A 13,105-nucleotide genomic window follows, 5' to 3' on the forward strand; every position below is an offset into this window, starting at 1 on the left:
AAGTATCATCGACCACTGCTTCTAGCACACACGGCTGGTGTTTATCGCATGGAGACTGCACTTGGGGCACTGTGTGTCTCTGGGACATGCACACTGTGGACTGTACACCAATAAAGCACACATACGCAATGAAAATGTCCACACATTTCTTTTTTTGAAAGAAAAAAGTGTATTGGAACTATGAACTGTCGTGTCACACCCCCTCCCACCTCCCCCCTGCACACCCCAACACACCCCCTCCCACCTCCCACCTCCCCCCTGCACACCCCAACACACCCCCTCCCACCTCCCACCTCCCCCCTGCACACCCCAACACACCCCCTCCCACCTCCCACCTCCCCCCTGCACACCCCAACACACCCCCTCCCACCTCCCACCTCCCCCCTGCACACCCCAACACACCCCATGTAGCTGTCAACAGATGCCTGTGAACGTGTCCACAGGCCGTCACAAGCCCCCTCTCCCGGCACCCGGGGCACCCCTGGCTGTGGAGCGCAGGTTGCGTCCAGAACGGCGCACGGGGCTGCTCTGCGCAGAACTGGCAGTGGAGGATGTCCCTGGCTGCCCCTGTGCATGCAGCTCCTGTACTGTGTGGGTGAGGTCAGTGACCGCACGACGCAAGCCCGCAAGTTCGGCACAGATGTCCCTGGACATGGCCTGCATGGCATCCCTCAGGGTGGCAGTGCTCTGCGCCACTTCCGCCCTTAGTGTCTCCGTGGCCTGTTCAATGCTGAACCTAGCTCCCACACATTCCGCGGCATGCTCATCCAGCATTGCGGACAGTTGATGCTGCCGCTGAGTGATGTCCTCGAGGGACGGCTGGCCGTGCTGGCCCATGGCCAGTGCAGGTGGAGTGATGGAGGGGCTGGTCCCCTCCTGTGGAGTGTGGACAGGGCATGGGGTGGAAGGCCACTCCTCTGCCTCAGTGTGCCCCTGTGTGTCGCCCTCATGGGGGCTGGCGTCTGAGAAACAGGGGGAATGTAGTTGGTCAGTGGGGCTTCTGACCTCCTGCTCCATGTCCGAGTCAGAACATGCAGCTGTTGCAGCTGTCTCCCCGATGTTGCTGCTGGCCGCTGACCCCCTGCCTTCTGTGGCAGGCAATGTCGGTGGAGGTGGAGCAGCTGCTGCTGGCCTGCTGCCAACAGGGGTGCTTGCCAGTGGGACCTCCGGTATGCCTGCAGTGGGACCTGCTTGTCGTGGGGTCTGCCTCACTGCAGCTGAGGTTGAGGGTGCAGGGAGGTTGTCGTTGGACTTCGCTCTCTTCGGCGCAGGGGTGTCCTGGTCCTCTGGGTGTGATTCTGTGCCTGTGGTGGAGCAAAGGTGGGAGGGCGTTATTGATGGGTCTACGGACTTCTGAATGACAATGGTTGACATTATTTTGGCCAGTGGATGAGGCAGATTTCAGGCAGTGCCATGCAGGTTGTCTCCTTTTGGTGTGGTATGTGGATGCAGGTATGCGGGTGCCAGCAGTGTATGCAGGGTGGTGCTCGCATGTGGCTATGGGCAGTATTGATTTGTGTTGCATTTACACTCTAGGGCAACCTTGTGCTACACATGATTGGACTGCTGTGACTATGGCATGTCTTGTATGAGGCACCTACCTTCATCGCCTGATGTCGGGGCTCCCCTTTCCATCCCTCCAACGCCTTCGATGGATTCCATGCCGATGGTGGTAGCACAGATCTCCTCCCACGGTTGGAGTTTCAGGGGGGATTCCGACCCTCCACCGGTTCCCTGGGCAAGGTTGCGGTTTGCCGAGATGACGGCTCTGACCCGTATGCGCAGGTCATCCCAGCGCTTCCGGCACTGCTGTGGGGTGCGGGGTACGGTCCCCACCGCGCTGACGCGCTCAGCCACCAGGGCCCAGATGGCCTTCTTCTTCCCGATTGCTGTCCTGGTCATTTCAGGGGAGAAAACAACACCTGCGTTGTCCTGCAGGGTCTCCGCTAGCATGCAGAGTTCCTCCCGGCTGAATCGCTCCTGGCGCTGGCGGTCACATGCCTTTTTCACGGATTTTGGCATTTTCGGGAACTTGGATGGGTGGGTGTTTGGTTGGGACAGGTGTCAGGGTTGGGTCTGGTGTTGTTTGGTAGGATGGCGATGGATTGTGTTTTTAAAGATGGCCGATGGGCTGCTTCCCGTTCCGGCGCGATGACGCTATTTCCGGTTTGGCCTTTTACGGCCGCCGCTAATTACGGTGGCCGAAAATTACGGTGGCCGTAAATTACGGTGGCCGCTACTTACGCTGGCGGAAGGGCACCTTGCTCGCTTAGCGATGCCGGTAGGGGCCTTTTCCGCCATGGCGTTAATTGCATTACCGCCATGGCGTAATGCTCGTGCGCGATGGGTCGTGATGTGGCGCTCTTTACGCCATCGTCCCACGGCGTAAACGCTCATTACGCCATGGCGGTAATGACGGGCGATTACCGCCAGGGTCGTAATGAGGCCCATTCTGTTTTGCCACTGAAGTGATAAACACTGAGGTGGCGGACCTACCGCCACCCACGGTAAGGTACTGATGGGGTAGCAGTGCCGTTACTGGCAGGGTCCGCCCAACGCTGAGGTGTATATCACTATTAGTACCCAGAAGTAAGCATGCATGGGTGCTAAAGGCTAAAGAAAATAAGATATAAAGAAAAACGTACTTTCAGTCCTGCAAAGTCTGGGAGGGGGGAGTCCATTTTCTGTGTTTATTACGATGATGTAATCAACACTGAAAGCAGACTCCTTGTCCCAGAAGTGATGTGTCGCTGGAAAGAAGGTAAGTACGTTTTTCTTTTCCTATAATTTATTCTATCTTTCGCGACTTGTGCTTACGGGAGCTAGGGAGGCACAGGGCGAGGTGTGGCAGCACTGGGGATAGCTTGGAGCACTAGCTTATGCCAGAGAAAACAGCCTGCATTCCGAGCGCCCTGATTGGTTAGCGCCCCTGCGTAACTGTGTTCAAGCATTGCTGATGATTAAATCCTCCTAATACATGCATCCTACTCAGGGCCACTGGAACAGTTAGAATGCAGTGATCTACAGAGTGTTGTATTGTATGGACCTTGTGCTGAGCCATTCATTCACACTCACTCTACAATGCTACTATGTACAACAAGGATTACCGTTGGAGGGAAGTTTACGGGTTCCTTGACTAACACGATGCAAGGTGACATTCTACCACTGGCTGCCCCACTGCATGCCAAAAACTGGGCGTTCTTCAGATTCTTCTGTGCAGCCCTCATGAGGGAATTTACGGTACACACTGTGTTGCCCTCATGACAAGGAGACAATGTCTGACCACTAATATATGTAAGAGAGGTTGAACGAAAGAACCATATTACATCTCATAGCAATCTCATTCCAACAGAAACATATGTTCTTCTAGAACACATGTTTCGTGTGTCATGTAATCATCAGTACAATGCTATGCCAGGATAGCATGTACATTTTCGGAAGATTTCAAGATATGACATGTAAAACACAAAGGATATGGCTACAGAGCACTACATTTTCAAGGCTACCCTCCCTGAAATTCCCTCTCATTCCATCTTCGAGCGCAGACTGACATCCTAATATTCCGGAGGTCCGTAAAGAGTTCACTCAGCACATGGGAACAGCACAGCCCTAGGACAGGCACACCTTTTGCACGTCCCTAGCTATGATACTTGTCCTACCTCAATGTTGTTATCAAGCAGTCTAAAGGCCAAGACCGGTTCTAGTTGTTACCATGTGTAACTGCACTTGAACAACACCTTAATGTTACTCTTGATCCCGCTCCCCTCGCCTTGTACCTTCCTTTTAGATTTAGCGCCAGCAGCCTGCCACACGGTGGCACGCATTTCTGAATACACTTCTGTGGGAAATGAAGTTTGCCGGGAAGAGGTCCTGACTGTGTGAAAATTCCACCAGAAGCAGAAATCCCTATCAAGGTGCTCACGTGAAGGGTCAATGCGAGCCAGGGATCCCAACATGAGAACAGGCAGTGGAGCAAAGAGAATTTTGCATGACTGCGGCATTGGCATTGGAATGGGGCAAGGGCAGCCTGGATCAGGTCCTCCTGCTCAGTGTGGTGCTTCATTACCCTTCGACCAGTGTTTATGGTTCCATGGTTCTCCTTGGGACTCTTTTCACTTACCATTTTTACAATTACACAATAATGGAGCTGGGTAAGGCCTGTACTGTCATGAGGACATTACATCTGGGGGTGGGCTATTACCACACAATACAGCTCACCCCTGAGGCCATTATCACCATTAGCACCTGTGCGATGAAGACAAAATGGAGGACAGGCTAACGAAACGAAGGGAAAAGTGCAAAAAATAAGCCGGGTGGCTGTGTCTGCCGGCATGACATGCCCACAGGCGATGAAGGAGGCAGACTTACATACAAAACACAGCAGGGAGGATGCTGAAGGCCAGTAGATGGGAAGGTGGAGCGGGATGGTGAAGATGGCAGGGCGAAAGGCAGAGGGAAAAGGCATGGGAGTGAAGAGACCTGCACAGGCAAGTGGCGGGAAGGAGGGGAGCTCAGAGGAAAATGGCGGCCATCAGGCAGTTGGAGAGGAATGAGGGAGACTTGGGCTTGTCCTGGTAGATACAGACAGGCATTTCCTGCATTGTGATTGGCTCTGATAAACTGTACGCTTTCAAATTAATATTATTCTAATACATTAGCATGCATGTTAAAAGGAACCAACCGAGCCATCCACAATGTTAAGTCACTAAACATAATGATGGGCGTCCCCGGGCGAAGATCTTCCTAATTAGGGACTCCTGTAGCACAGACACAGGGCAAGACACAAGGACAACATATTCAGTGTTAGGACCTCTAGGGCCATAGGTGAAAAGGACGATTCCTAGAACAACCAATGGCTGCATGCTCCCACTGATGTATAGACCGGTCACTCAGAAAATGCAATGAATGTATTTTGTTTACTCTTGTTTACTGCTGGTATGAAATAAACGACTATTGTTCCAGGAACTGACAGTGTGGTATAGGAACACCTTTTCCATCCCATAGCCTGATGATTCATTGACTAACCAAATAGAAACATGCATTCAGACAGGGATGTTGCGAGGTCTGGAAAAGATCCGAGGCTACGCTAATTTTGGGACTCTGGGAATTGGGGGCTAGCTAGCTTTTTCGGTTGTAACCCCTAAATTTCTATCCAGGGCTACAACCAAAAGACCCGGGGCTATAACCCCCTCACCCCTCGCCCCTAGCAATGATTTGGGTGTTCACAAGATCCAGACTGACCAAATATCAGAAAAAATACACATAGCAACCATAAATTAGTTTGGTGCTTTCTGTTAAGGTAGAAACTATGACTGGGTTTTACCGTTCCATGGTGGCGGTGAGTGGAGCTTGCCCTAAATCCCACTGCTTTAGTGAGAGATCACAGGGTTGGAAGCATTGTGTAAGAACACTGAGTCTGCTAATGCATCGAGGCACAGCAGTGTGGTGCACGTGTGGTGACACACTTGCCATCATTTACCAAAATTAATATTTGGCTCCAACAGATGTTGAGGAAGGGGGGGGGGGCTTAGGGGACAAAAGAATGCATCGGTTGTCCGACACTCTCCCCAACCCAAAAATTAAGGGGTGCCACATAGATTGCAGACCTTTCGCAAAGGTTGGAATAATGCAACTCCTGTTTGCTCCAAAACGGCCCCAGTGCATGGCATTCGTGTTGTATAGTCTTCCCTAGTCCTGCTCCGGCGCAACATTATCGGAATCGTACCAAAATGTTGACCTGACAATTGCGACGGGCGAAAATGACGATTTTCTTTTAACCCCCCCAACACTACATATATATGTGGGGGGTATAGAATATAATATTAATATGGGGGGAGTTACGGGGGTCTCCCCCGCATATATATGTGGTGTAAAGGGTTAAAAAAAAAGTCTGCATTTTCGGCCGTCGCAATGATCACATAGATCCACATTATCTGGCATCATGTATTAAACTATCCGAATAGCTTCATCTTGGTGTGTTCCAACAGGGCCCAATTAAACACAGAACAAAATATACATATATAACTACAAAGGCGAAGGGTCTTCCACCAGTGGAATGGACCAGCTGTCAAAGGAGAGGAAGGCTTTAAACAAACTCAGGGAGATAATGTTGGCGGTCAGAGGGTAATGGCAAGGAACGATCAAAAGGGGCTCTTTAACAAAGGATGTATAAGGCCAAGAAGGAAAATTGCACAAGTGACCAAAAACACCAAAAAACATATGGAGCCTCATTGATTAAATTGGCCATCCAGGGGAGATTTTATCATGTGTACGTAAGATTAGCCACCGCGCAACGGTACCATACCACTAAGTGTACGACCCCACCCGCTACAGACCACTGGGCGGAGCTGAGTGGAGATCTCAGCCAGCGGGTGTTTCATGTGGGCGTAGACTCTCAGCTCCCCCTGGCATAGCAAGGGGCCATAGCCTATGCACATGACATCAAACCTCTGATTGCATAGGTGCAGTAGGACATTGTGGCATTCAACCACAGTTCAGCAAGGGTGAATATTACCCAGTCGAATTTCCAAAATGCTTTTTCACCTTTTGGCGCTTTTTAAAATGTGCAATGCGGGAGGAGACCCTCCGCAAGCCACCCCACATTCCCTGGCCTTACCTTAATTTATTCCCTTACCCAAACACCCATTTATTTCTTGCAAAAAGAAATGCAAAAAAGTTGAAAAATTCAATTTTAAAACTGCGTTTTCGGCCTCGTTATTTTGTAATTCGGTTTTTGAGGGAACACCTGCAGAATGAAACCTCTGAGCGGGAAACAGGCCCTTCTAAGCACTTGAGCTTTTGGAAGGGCCATGAGGATTCATTTTCTAATCCTTCTCTGCTCAGGTGTGCAGTATTGCCTAGGTTAGTTTCAATAACAAGGTGCAAAGGGAATGGCAGGGGGGTAAGAATGGGAGTCCGATGGCTAATGGGCTTGTTTTAGAACAAAGGTTAATGTGTTGTGCATGGAGTGCATCCCCGCCTGTGTGCCTCCACCGAAACTGTGAAGTACATGGTTCTGCGAATAGGTGGGCCCAGTGCTTAATTTGTGGGGGTGTTTGCTAGGGTTCATCCCTGGCGCTTAATTTTTATCCCTGGCACTTAATTTTTAGCCCTGGCGCTTATTGTCTCAGACTCACTTTAATTATGAAGTGGTGATAGTCAGAGCATCCGTCAACCACAATGAGCGGGTGGAAGTCGTAGTGTAACCCCAAATATGCCGACACTGTGGGGAGCATCTATGGATAGTGGCAGCAGTGGTGGGGACCTGCCCACCCGCAGTGTCACAGTCGTGCTAGAAAATATTTGGGCCATGGCACCTTTTTTGTTTTCCCACACATTAAGCACTGTAGGTGGCGGAATCTGCCAGCCAGGACAATACAGTTCCTTCGTAGTGTGCTGAGCAAATTAACACGCGCTTCTTTTGTCTGTTTTTATGTGCAGGGCGATGCCACCCGGTCTGAGATGGAGGAGGACAAAGCGTCTGGCAACTTTGATGAAGATTTAGAAAAGTTCAAGGACTTGCGGGCAGCAGGTAGACGTTGAAAGAGGATGTTCTATGCTTGGACATCAATCATTCCCACATTGGCCGCCGTTTGCTCGGTCTTTCTGGAGACTGGCATGCAGTCCTCAGACGAAAGGCTTGGCCATGCCCTTTTTCAGCATGCAGATGGTCCACGCCCTGGGCCACTCTTGCTGTGTACGTTTGATTGGCTCTGAGTCCTTATTAATGCCCTCCCATGCTGTGAAAAAAGGCCACAAGTGCTCTGTGACCTCCCCTTTTTAAACCTCACAGTCTGATCTTAACAATGCACCTGGCACATCCCACCCCCTAATCCCATGCCAGCTGGGCATCGCCAGCCTCAATGCGTAATCATATACTGTTGTGTCAGAGTCATCGATGTTCATGGCCGCTGCAAACAATATTTTTTGAGTTTCTTCAGTCAAAAGTCCTTTTGAGTTACGTGTTTTAAGTTATTTGGCATTTTAGTCTGAAATGCCTTGACCTTACAGCTCAAATGGCAAAATACCATGTGTTAATATCAATGGGTGTGAGTAGCTAGGGCTTGTAAGGGGCTGTTAGGGTACATTATTTTAGCTGCATCTGCTGAGTGATAGGTAGAGCTCTGCAATGTCTTGGGAGTGAGTAGCTGAGGATCGTAAGGGGCTGTTAGGGTACATTATTTTAGCTGTATCTACTGAGTGATAGGTAGAGCTCTGCAATGGCTTGGGTGTGAGTATCTGGGGACTGAAAGGGGCTGTTAGGGTACATTATTTTAGCTGCATCTGCTGAGTGATAGGTAGAGCTCTGCAATGTCTTGGGTGTGAGTAGCTGAGGATCGTAAGGGGCTGTTAGGGTAAATTATTTTAGCTGTATCTGCTGAGTGATAGGTAGAGCTCTGCAATGGCTTGGGTGTGAGTATCTGGGGACTGAAAGGGGCTGTTAGGGTACATTATTTTAGCTGTATCTGCTGAGTGATAGGTAGAGCTCTGTAATGTCTTGGGTGTGAGTAGCTGAGGGTAGAAAGGGGCTGTTAGGGTACATTCCTTTAGCTGCACCTGCTGAGTGATAGGTAGAGCTCTGCAATGTCTTGGGTGTGAGTAGCTGAGGATTGTAAGGGGCTGTTAGGGTACATTATTTTAGCTGTATCTGCTGAGTGATAGGTAGAGCTCTGCAATGGCTTGGGTGTGAGTATCTGGGGACTGAAAGGGGCTGTTAGGGTACATTATTTTAGCTGTATCTGCTGAGTGATAGGTAGAGCTCTGCAATGTCTTGGGTGTGAGTAGCTGAGGATCGTAAGGAGCTGTTAGGGTACATTATTTTAGCTGTATCTGCTGAGTGATAGGTAGAGCTCTGCAATGTCTTGGGTGTGAGTAGCTGGGGACTGAAAGGGGCTGTTAGGGTACATTATTTTAGCTGTATCTGCTGAGTGATAGGTAGAGCTCTGCAATGGCTTGGGTGTGAGTATCTGGGGACTGAAAGGGGTTGTTAGGGTACATTATTGTAGCTGTGTCTGCTGAGTGAGAGATAGAGCTCTGCAATGTCTTGGGTGTGAGTATCTGGGGACTGAAAGGGGCTGTTAGGGTACATTATTTTAGCTGTATCTGCTGAGTGATAGGTAGAGCTCTGCAATGTCTTGGGTGTGAATAGCTGAGGATCGTAAGGGGCTGTTAGGGTACATTATTTTAGCTGTATCTGCTGAGTGATAGGTAGAGCTCTGCAATGGCTTGGGTGTGAGTATCTGGGGACTGAAAGGGGCTGTTAGGGTACATTATTGTAGCTGCATCTGCTGAGTGATAGGTAGAGCTCTGCAATGTCTTGGGTGTGAGTAGCTGGGGATTGAAAGGGACTGTTAGGGTAGATTATTGTAGCTGTATCTGCTGAGTGATAGGTAGAGCTCTGCAATGTCTTGGGTGTGAGTAGCTGGGGATTGAAAGGGACTGTTAGGGTACATTATTGTAGCTGTATCTGCCGAGTGATAGGTAGTGCTCTGCAATGTCTTGGGTGTGAGTATCTGGGGACTGAAAGGGGCTGTTAGGGTACATTATTTTATCTGTATCTGCTGAGCGATAGCTAGAGCTCAATAATGTCTACTCCTGTTGTGCTTGTTTCCTTTCCAGTAAATAAATAAATAAATGATGCATTTGTTGTAGAAATGAAGATGTGTTCCCTCACTGTGACCCCAAACGGACACCTAGACCCTCGAATGGACCCTCGAGTCAGCATGCCACCGCCCATCATCATGCGCACCGCAGCCACCCCAATGCCCACGCCAAAGAGTTCCCCGTACATGGATTCGGTTCATACCTTTGTAGACTCTCGGCGAGAAAGCAACGCATCCCTTGACCCTTCCATGTGTGACCAGAAGTCATTGGTAAGTGTCCTTTATTCCTTATATTTCGCCAAAAAAGGTATTGATTACTTCTTTGGTTCACTTGACATGGTTAATGCAATGGTAAACAGTCCAGATTACTTCCCTGTAATGCACATTACACAGAGGCCTTCTCTTCCTCCTCATGCTCCTACTTCACAATGCGTAGGACTGTGACGAGGAAGAGGGATGGATAGTTAAACACTTGTAATCTACCTTACTCTTATTTTTATTCCACGTCAGAGACCTAGTTCGCGTTATTGACGACTGTGACAAGGAAGCAAGATGGACGGGAGAGCCCGTATTACTTAGCTGAAATACCCATTACTCTGATGCCTTCTCTTCCTCGTCATACCCCCACTTCACCCTTTTAAGGACTGTAACGAGGAACAGGGTTGAATGGTTCCAAACTTGTAACCCGCCTTGCTCTTACGTTTCTTCCACGTCACATTCCTACTTCACATCATTGAGGACTGTGATGAGCAAGCAAGAGGGACGGTAGTGCCTGTATTACTTAGCGTTAATACCCATTACTCCTAGGGCTTCTCTTCCTCGTCATACGCCCACTTCATCTTTTTTAAGGACTGTGACGAGGAACATGGTTGGATAGTTGCAAATTTAGAATCCTCTTCAATCTGGTTCCTCTTCCTCGTCACAGTCCCACGTCACGTTATTTATGACTAGGACGAGGAAGCCAGCTGGAGTGCCATCTTACTTAGTGAGTCCGTCCCTTTTTATATCACATAGCTTAGGAATATGGAGGCAGATTGTGCGGGGGGAAGGGATCACAGCTGAACCCAGATACATATGTCTCGCAGCTGGCATTCTTCCATGGCAAGCAACAACACTTGTAACACACGTTCTATAGTTTTCAACGTACAACCTATGTGTAGTTTGACTAAATTAGCTGCCATTAAATTTATCATCACCCGAGTCTTTCGGGAAGCACTGATCTTCAGGGATACTATTGCATGCGGTGCACGTGCACTGCCTGAGGGATTCATTTCCTATTTTATGACCTGGGACCATGTAAGATCCAGGTGTAGAATCTTGTATTATCACATTTATGGAGTGCCATCTACAGCTGGTAACCTATTTATTAAAAGCTGGATTAGATGGCAGCTAATGTGGCCAAGGGTCAGTGATGGACACGGATCCCGCTGTTCCTTGACATCAGCATTCCCCGTAGGAAATTAGAGATCTTGGTGGACGCTTTAGGCGAGGAGAGAGAGAATAGCGTTCATTTCCATGGTGTCGACCCGTCTCACTTTATAAATCAGACAAATAAGATAGGCCTTCAGAAGTATCAGGAGCTTTGTTTTATATCAACCTTCCTGATTGGTGCACTTTGAAGCAGATTGAATACACCTTGAACCTGGATGGATTTATTTCTTCTATTATATAATCTTAATTTGTATATATTTTGTGCAATGATTCTACATTAACATATGTTAGCACATGGAGGTCCTTATTGACTTCCTCTCAGCCAATCAGAATGCTTGGAATGGACTCATTCCGAATATTCTAATTTCTGAAGCAGACAGAAATACAACAGAACGTATTACTCTGCATTCAAGGAACAGCAATTCATTTTTTCAGTAAGATAGATGTCATGAACACACTCTGTTTCTGTAAGGAACTTTTTTTCATTGCAACATCTGATTTGATATGCTAACTCAATGTGTCTATTTACTGTACCCACTATTAAACTAACCATGTTTCACTTCACCTTCAAAACTCCTAAGCTGTATTGATATTACCAGCATGTGCTATAAAATGATATACCTCTGGAGACATCATAATCACTTGAGATAATTGCCCTTTCCCAAATTCCTGCCCTTGGCTTGGCCTCAAGCCATAACACGGATGTGGATCATTATTCCAGAATAATGACCACTCTCTTGGTCTAAAAAAACGATACTCCTGCTTTGGTGAAATATCTAATAAGACACTTGAGGATTAACATGCCCCAAATTGGATATTTTCATTGCAGAATCCCACCCAACCCATTTAATATGGCAAATACAGCAACAGAAACAGAGTCAGCTTTTATTTCTATACAGCAGTATAGATGGGTTGACAGGTATCCCCCTCCCACAAAATGGCTTCCAAGAACAGATTTTGCCAGATTCTTATAGGGTTTTACACAATGAGAATCACACACAAAACAGTAGGCTATATTTAGTTGGTTACATTTAAACAATACACTTCCTAACTGACCATCTTCAGACCTTGGGAGGCAGGGCTCAACAATGCTATGTTATGCCTACATAATTTCCCTCTTCGTCCACATGTGACACTAAAGACATACGGTCTGATGACTAGCACCCACTTTCTGGTTGACGGGCAAGAATGACTCGCCCTTGTGTTTGACGTGGCAGTTGGTATGCACCGCTGGGCGTGCCTGTGTGCCAAACAAAGATTAACATCAATGCAGCACAGTCTTCTGGTTATTTCCACAGCTTCCGTCAGTCAATTGGGGCCCAGCACAGTCCTTACAAAGCCATTTTGCTTATCATGGCTGTGGTACTGTTCTGCTTAGTACAGTTACATACATAAACAGAAAATACTGTTGGATTTCACACCTGCATGTTGTGAAGTGGATTTGGCAAGGCGTGTGCTGTGTGCAGTGTATCACTGGTCACAGCAATCCTTGTGGTTCCACTTCTTGTTTGGAATGGGTGTGGTTCCACTTCTTGTTTGGAATGGGTCCAGGTATATGACGAGGTGAGCTAATAGAACCTGAAACTGCTCTCAACAGAGATGACTTTTGCAATGTCATTATATCACTCTGCAAGGGGTGTGCTATATGACTGTATAAAGTGAAAACCTTTAAAGGGTGAGCTGTAGACTGAGTCCAAACAGTTCCCCCACTTCCTGATGTGTGAGGGACAATGTCATCTAATTACCTGGGAGGTTGGGTTACCGCCAGTCTTGTCTTGCCCTACTTAGGTGAATTCTCCTCACAAATTTGCAATTCCCCTCTTCTCCCCTTGTATCTGATTATGCCATGGTCTTTTCACTTCACCACCAGGTGTCTTTGTGTAATTCAGCAGGGGCTGAAGATGGATGCTGCGTCCAAAATGTACAGAGATAGGTGATTTTAATTTGGGTTACCCGGACCCCAACGATCTCTCAGCCAAGGTACTTGCTGACTCGTTAACGGAACCAGACTTTGCGCAAAGAGTTGTCCAACCTACTCATAAGAAAGGAAGAACACTAGATTGGGTTGCTGG

At 48.2% G+C, this 13,105-nt stretch overlaps 1 protein-coding gene across 4 annotated transcripts in view; it reads left to right on the forward strand.

Moving 5' to 3' along the window:
• The window catches only part of LOC138567460 (voltage-dependent T-type calcium channel subunit alpha-1H-like), a 1,148,189-nt gene that overhangs the window by 752,122 nt on the left and 382,962 nt on the right, over positions 1-13,105 (forward strand). For all 4 annotated transcript variants that reach the window (XM_069645666.1, XM_069645668.1, XM_069645670.1 and 1 more), the window contains exons 13-14: positions 7,441-7,531; positions 9,652-9,872. In XM_069645666.1, the coding sequence (XP_069501767.1) occupies positions 7,441-7,531; positions 9,652-9,872 (312 nt within the window). The remainder of the gene's footprint in view (positions 1-7,440; positions 7,532-9,651; positions 9,873-13,105) is intronic.

Source organism: Ambystoma mexicanum, chromosome 2p, assembly GCF_040938575.1.
Source record: "Ambystoma mexicanum isolate Mex_15411 chromosome 2p, UKY_AmexF1_1, whole genome shotgun sequence".
In the NCBI taxonomy this organism is placed as follows: Eukaryota; Metazoa; Chordata; class Amphibia; order Caudata; family Ambystomatidae; genus Ambystoma; species Ambystoma mexicanum.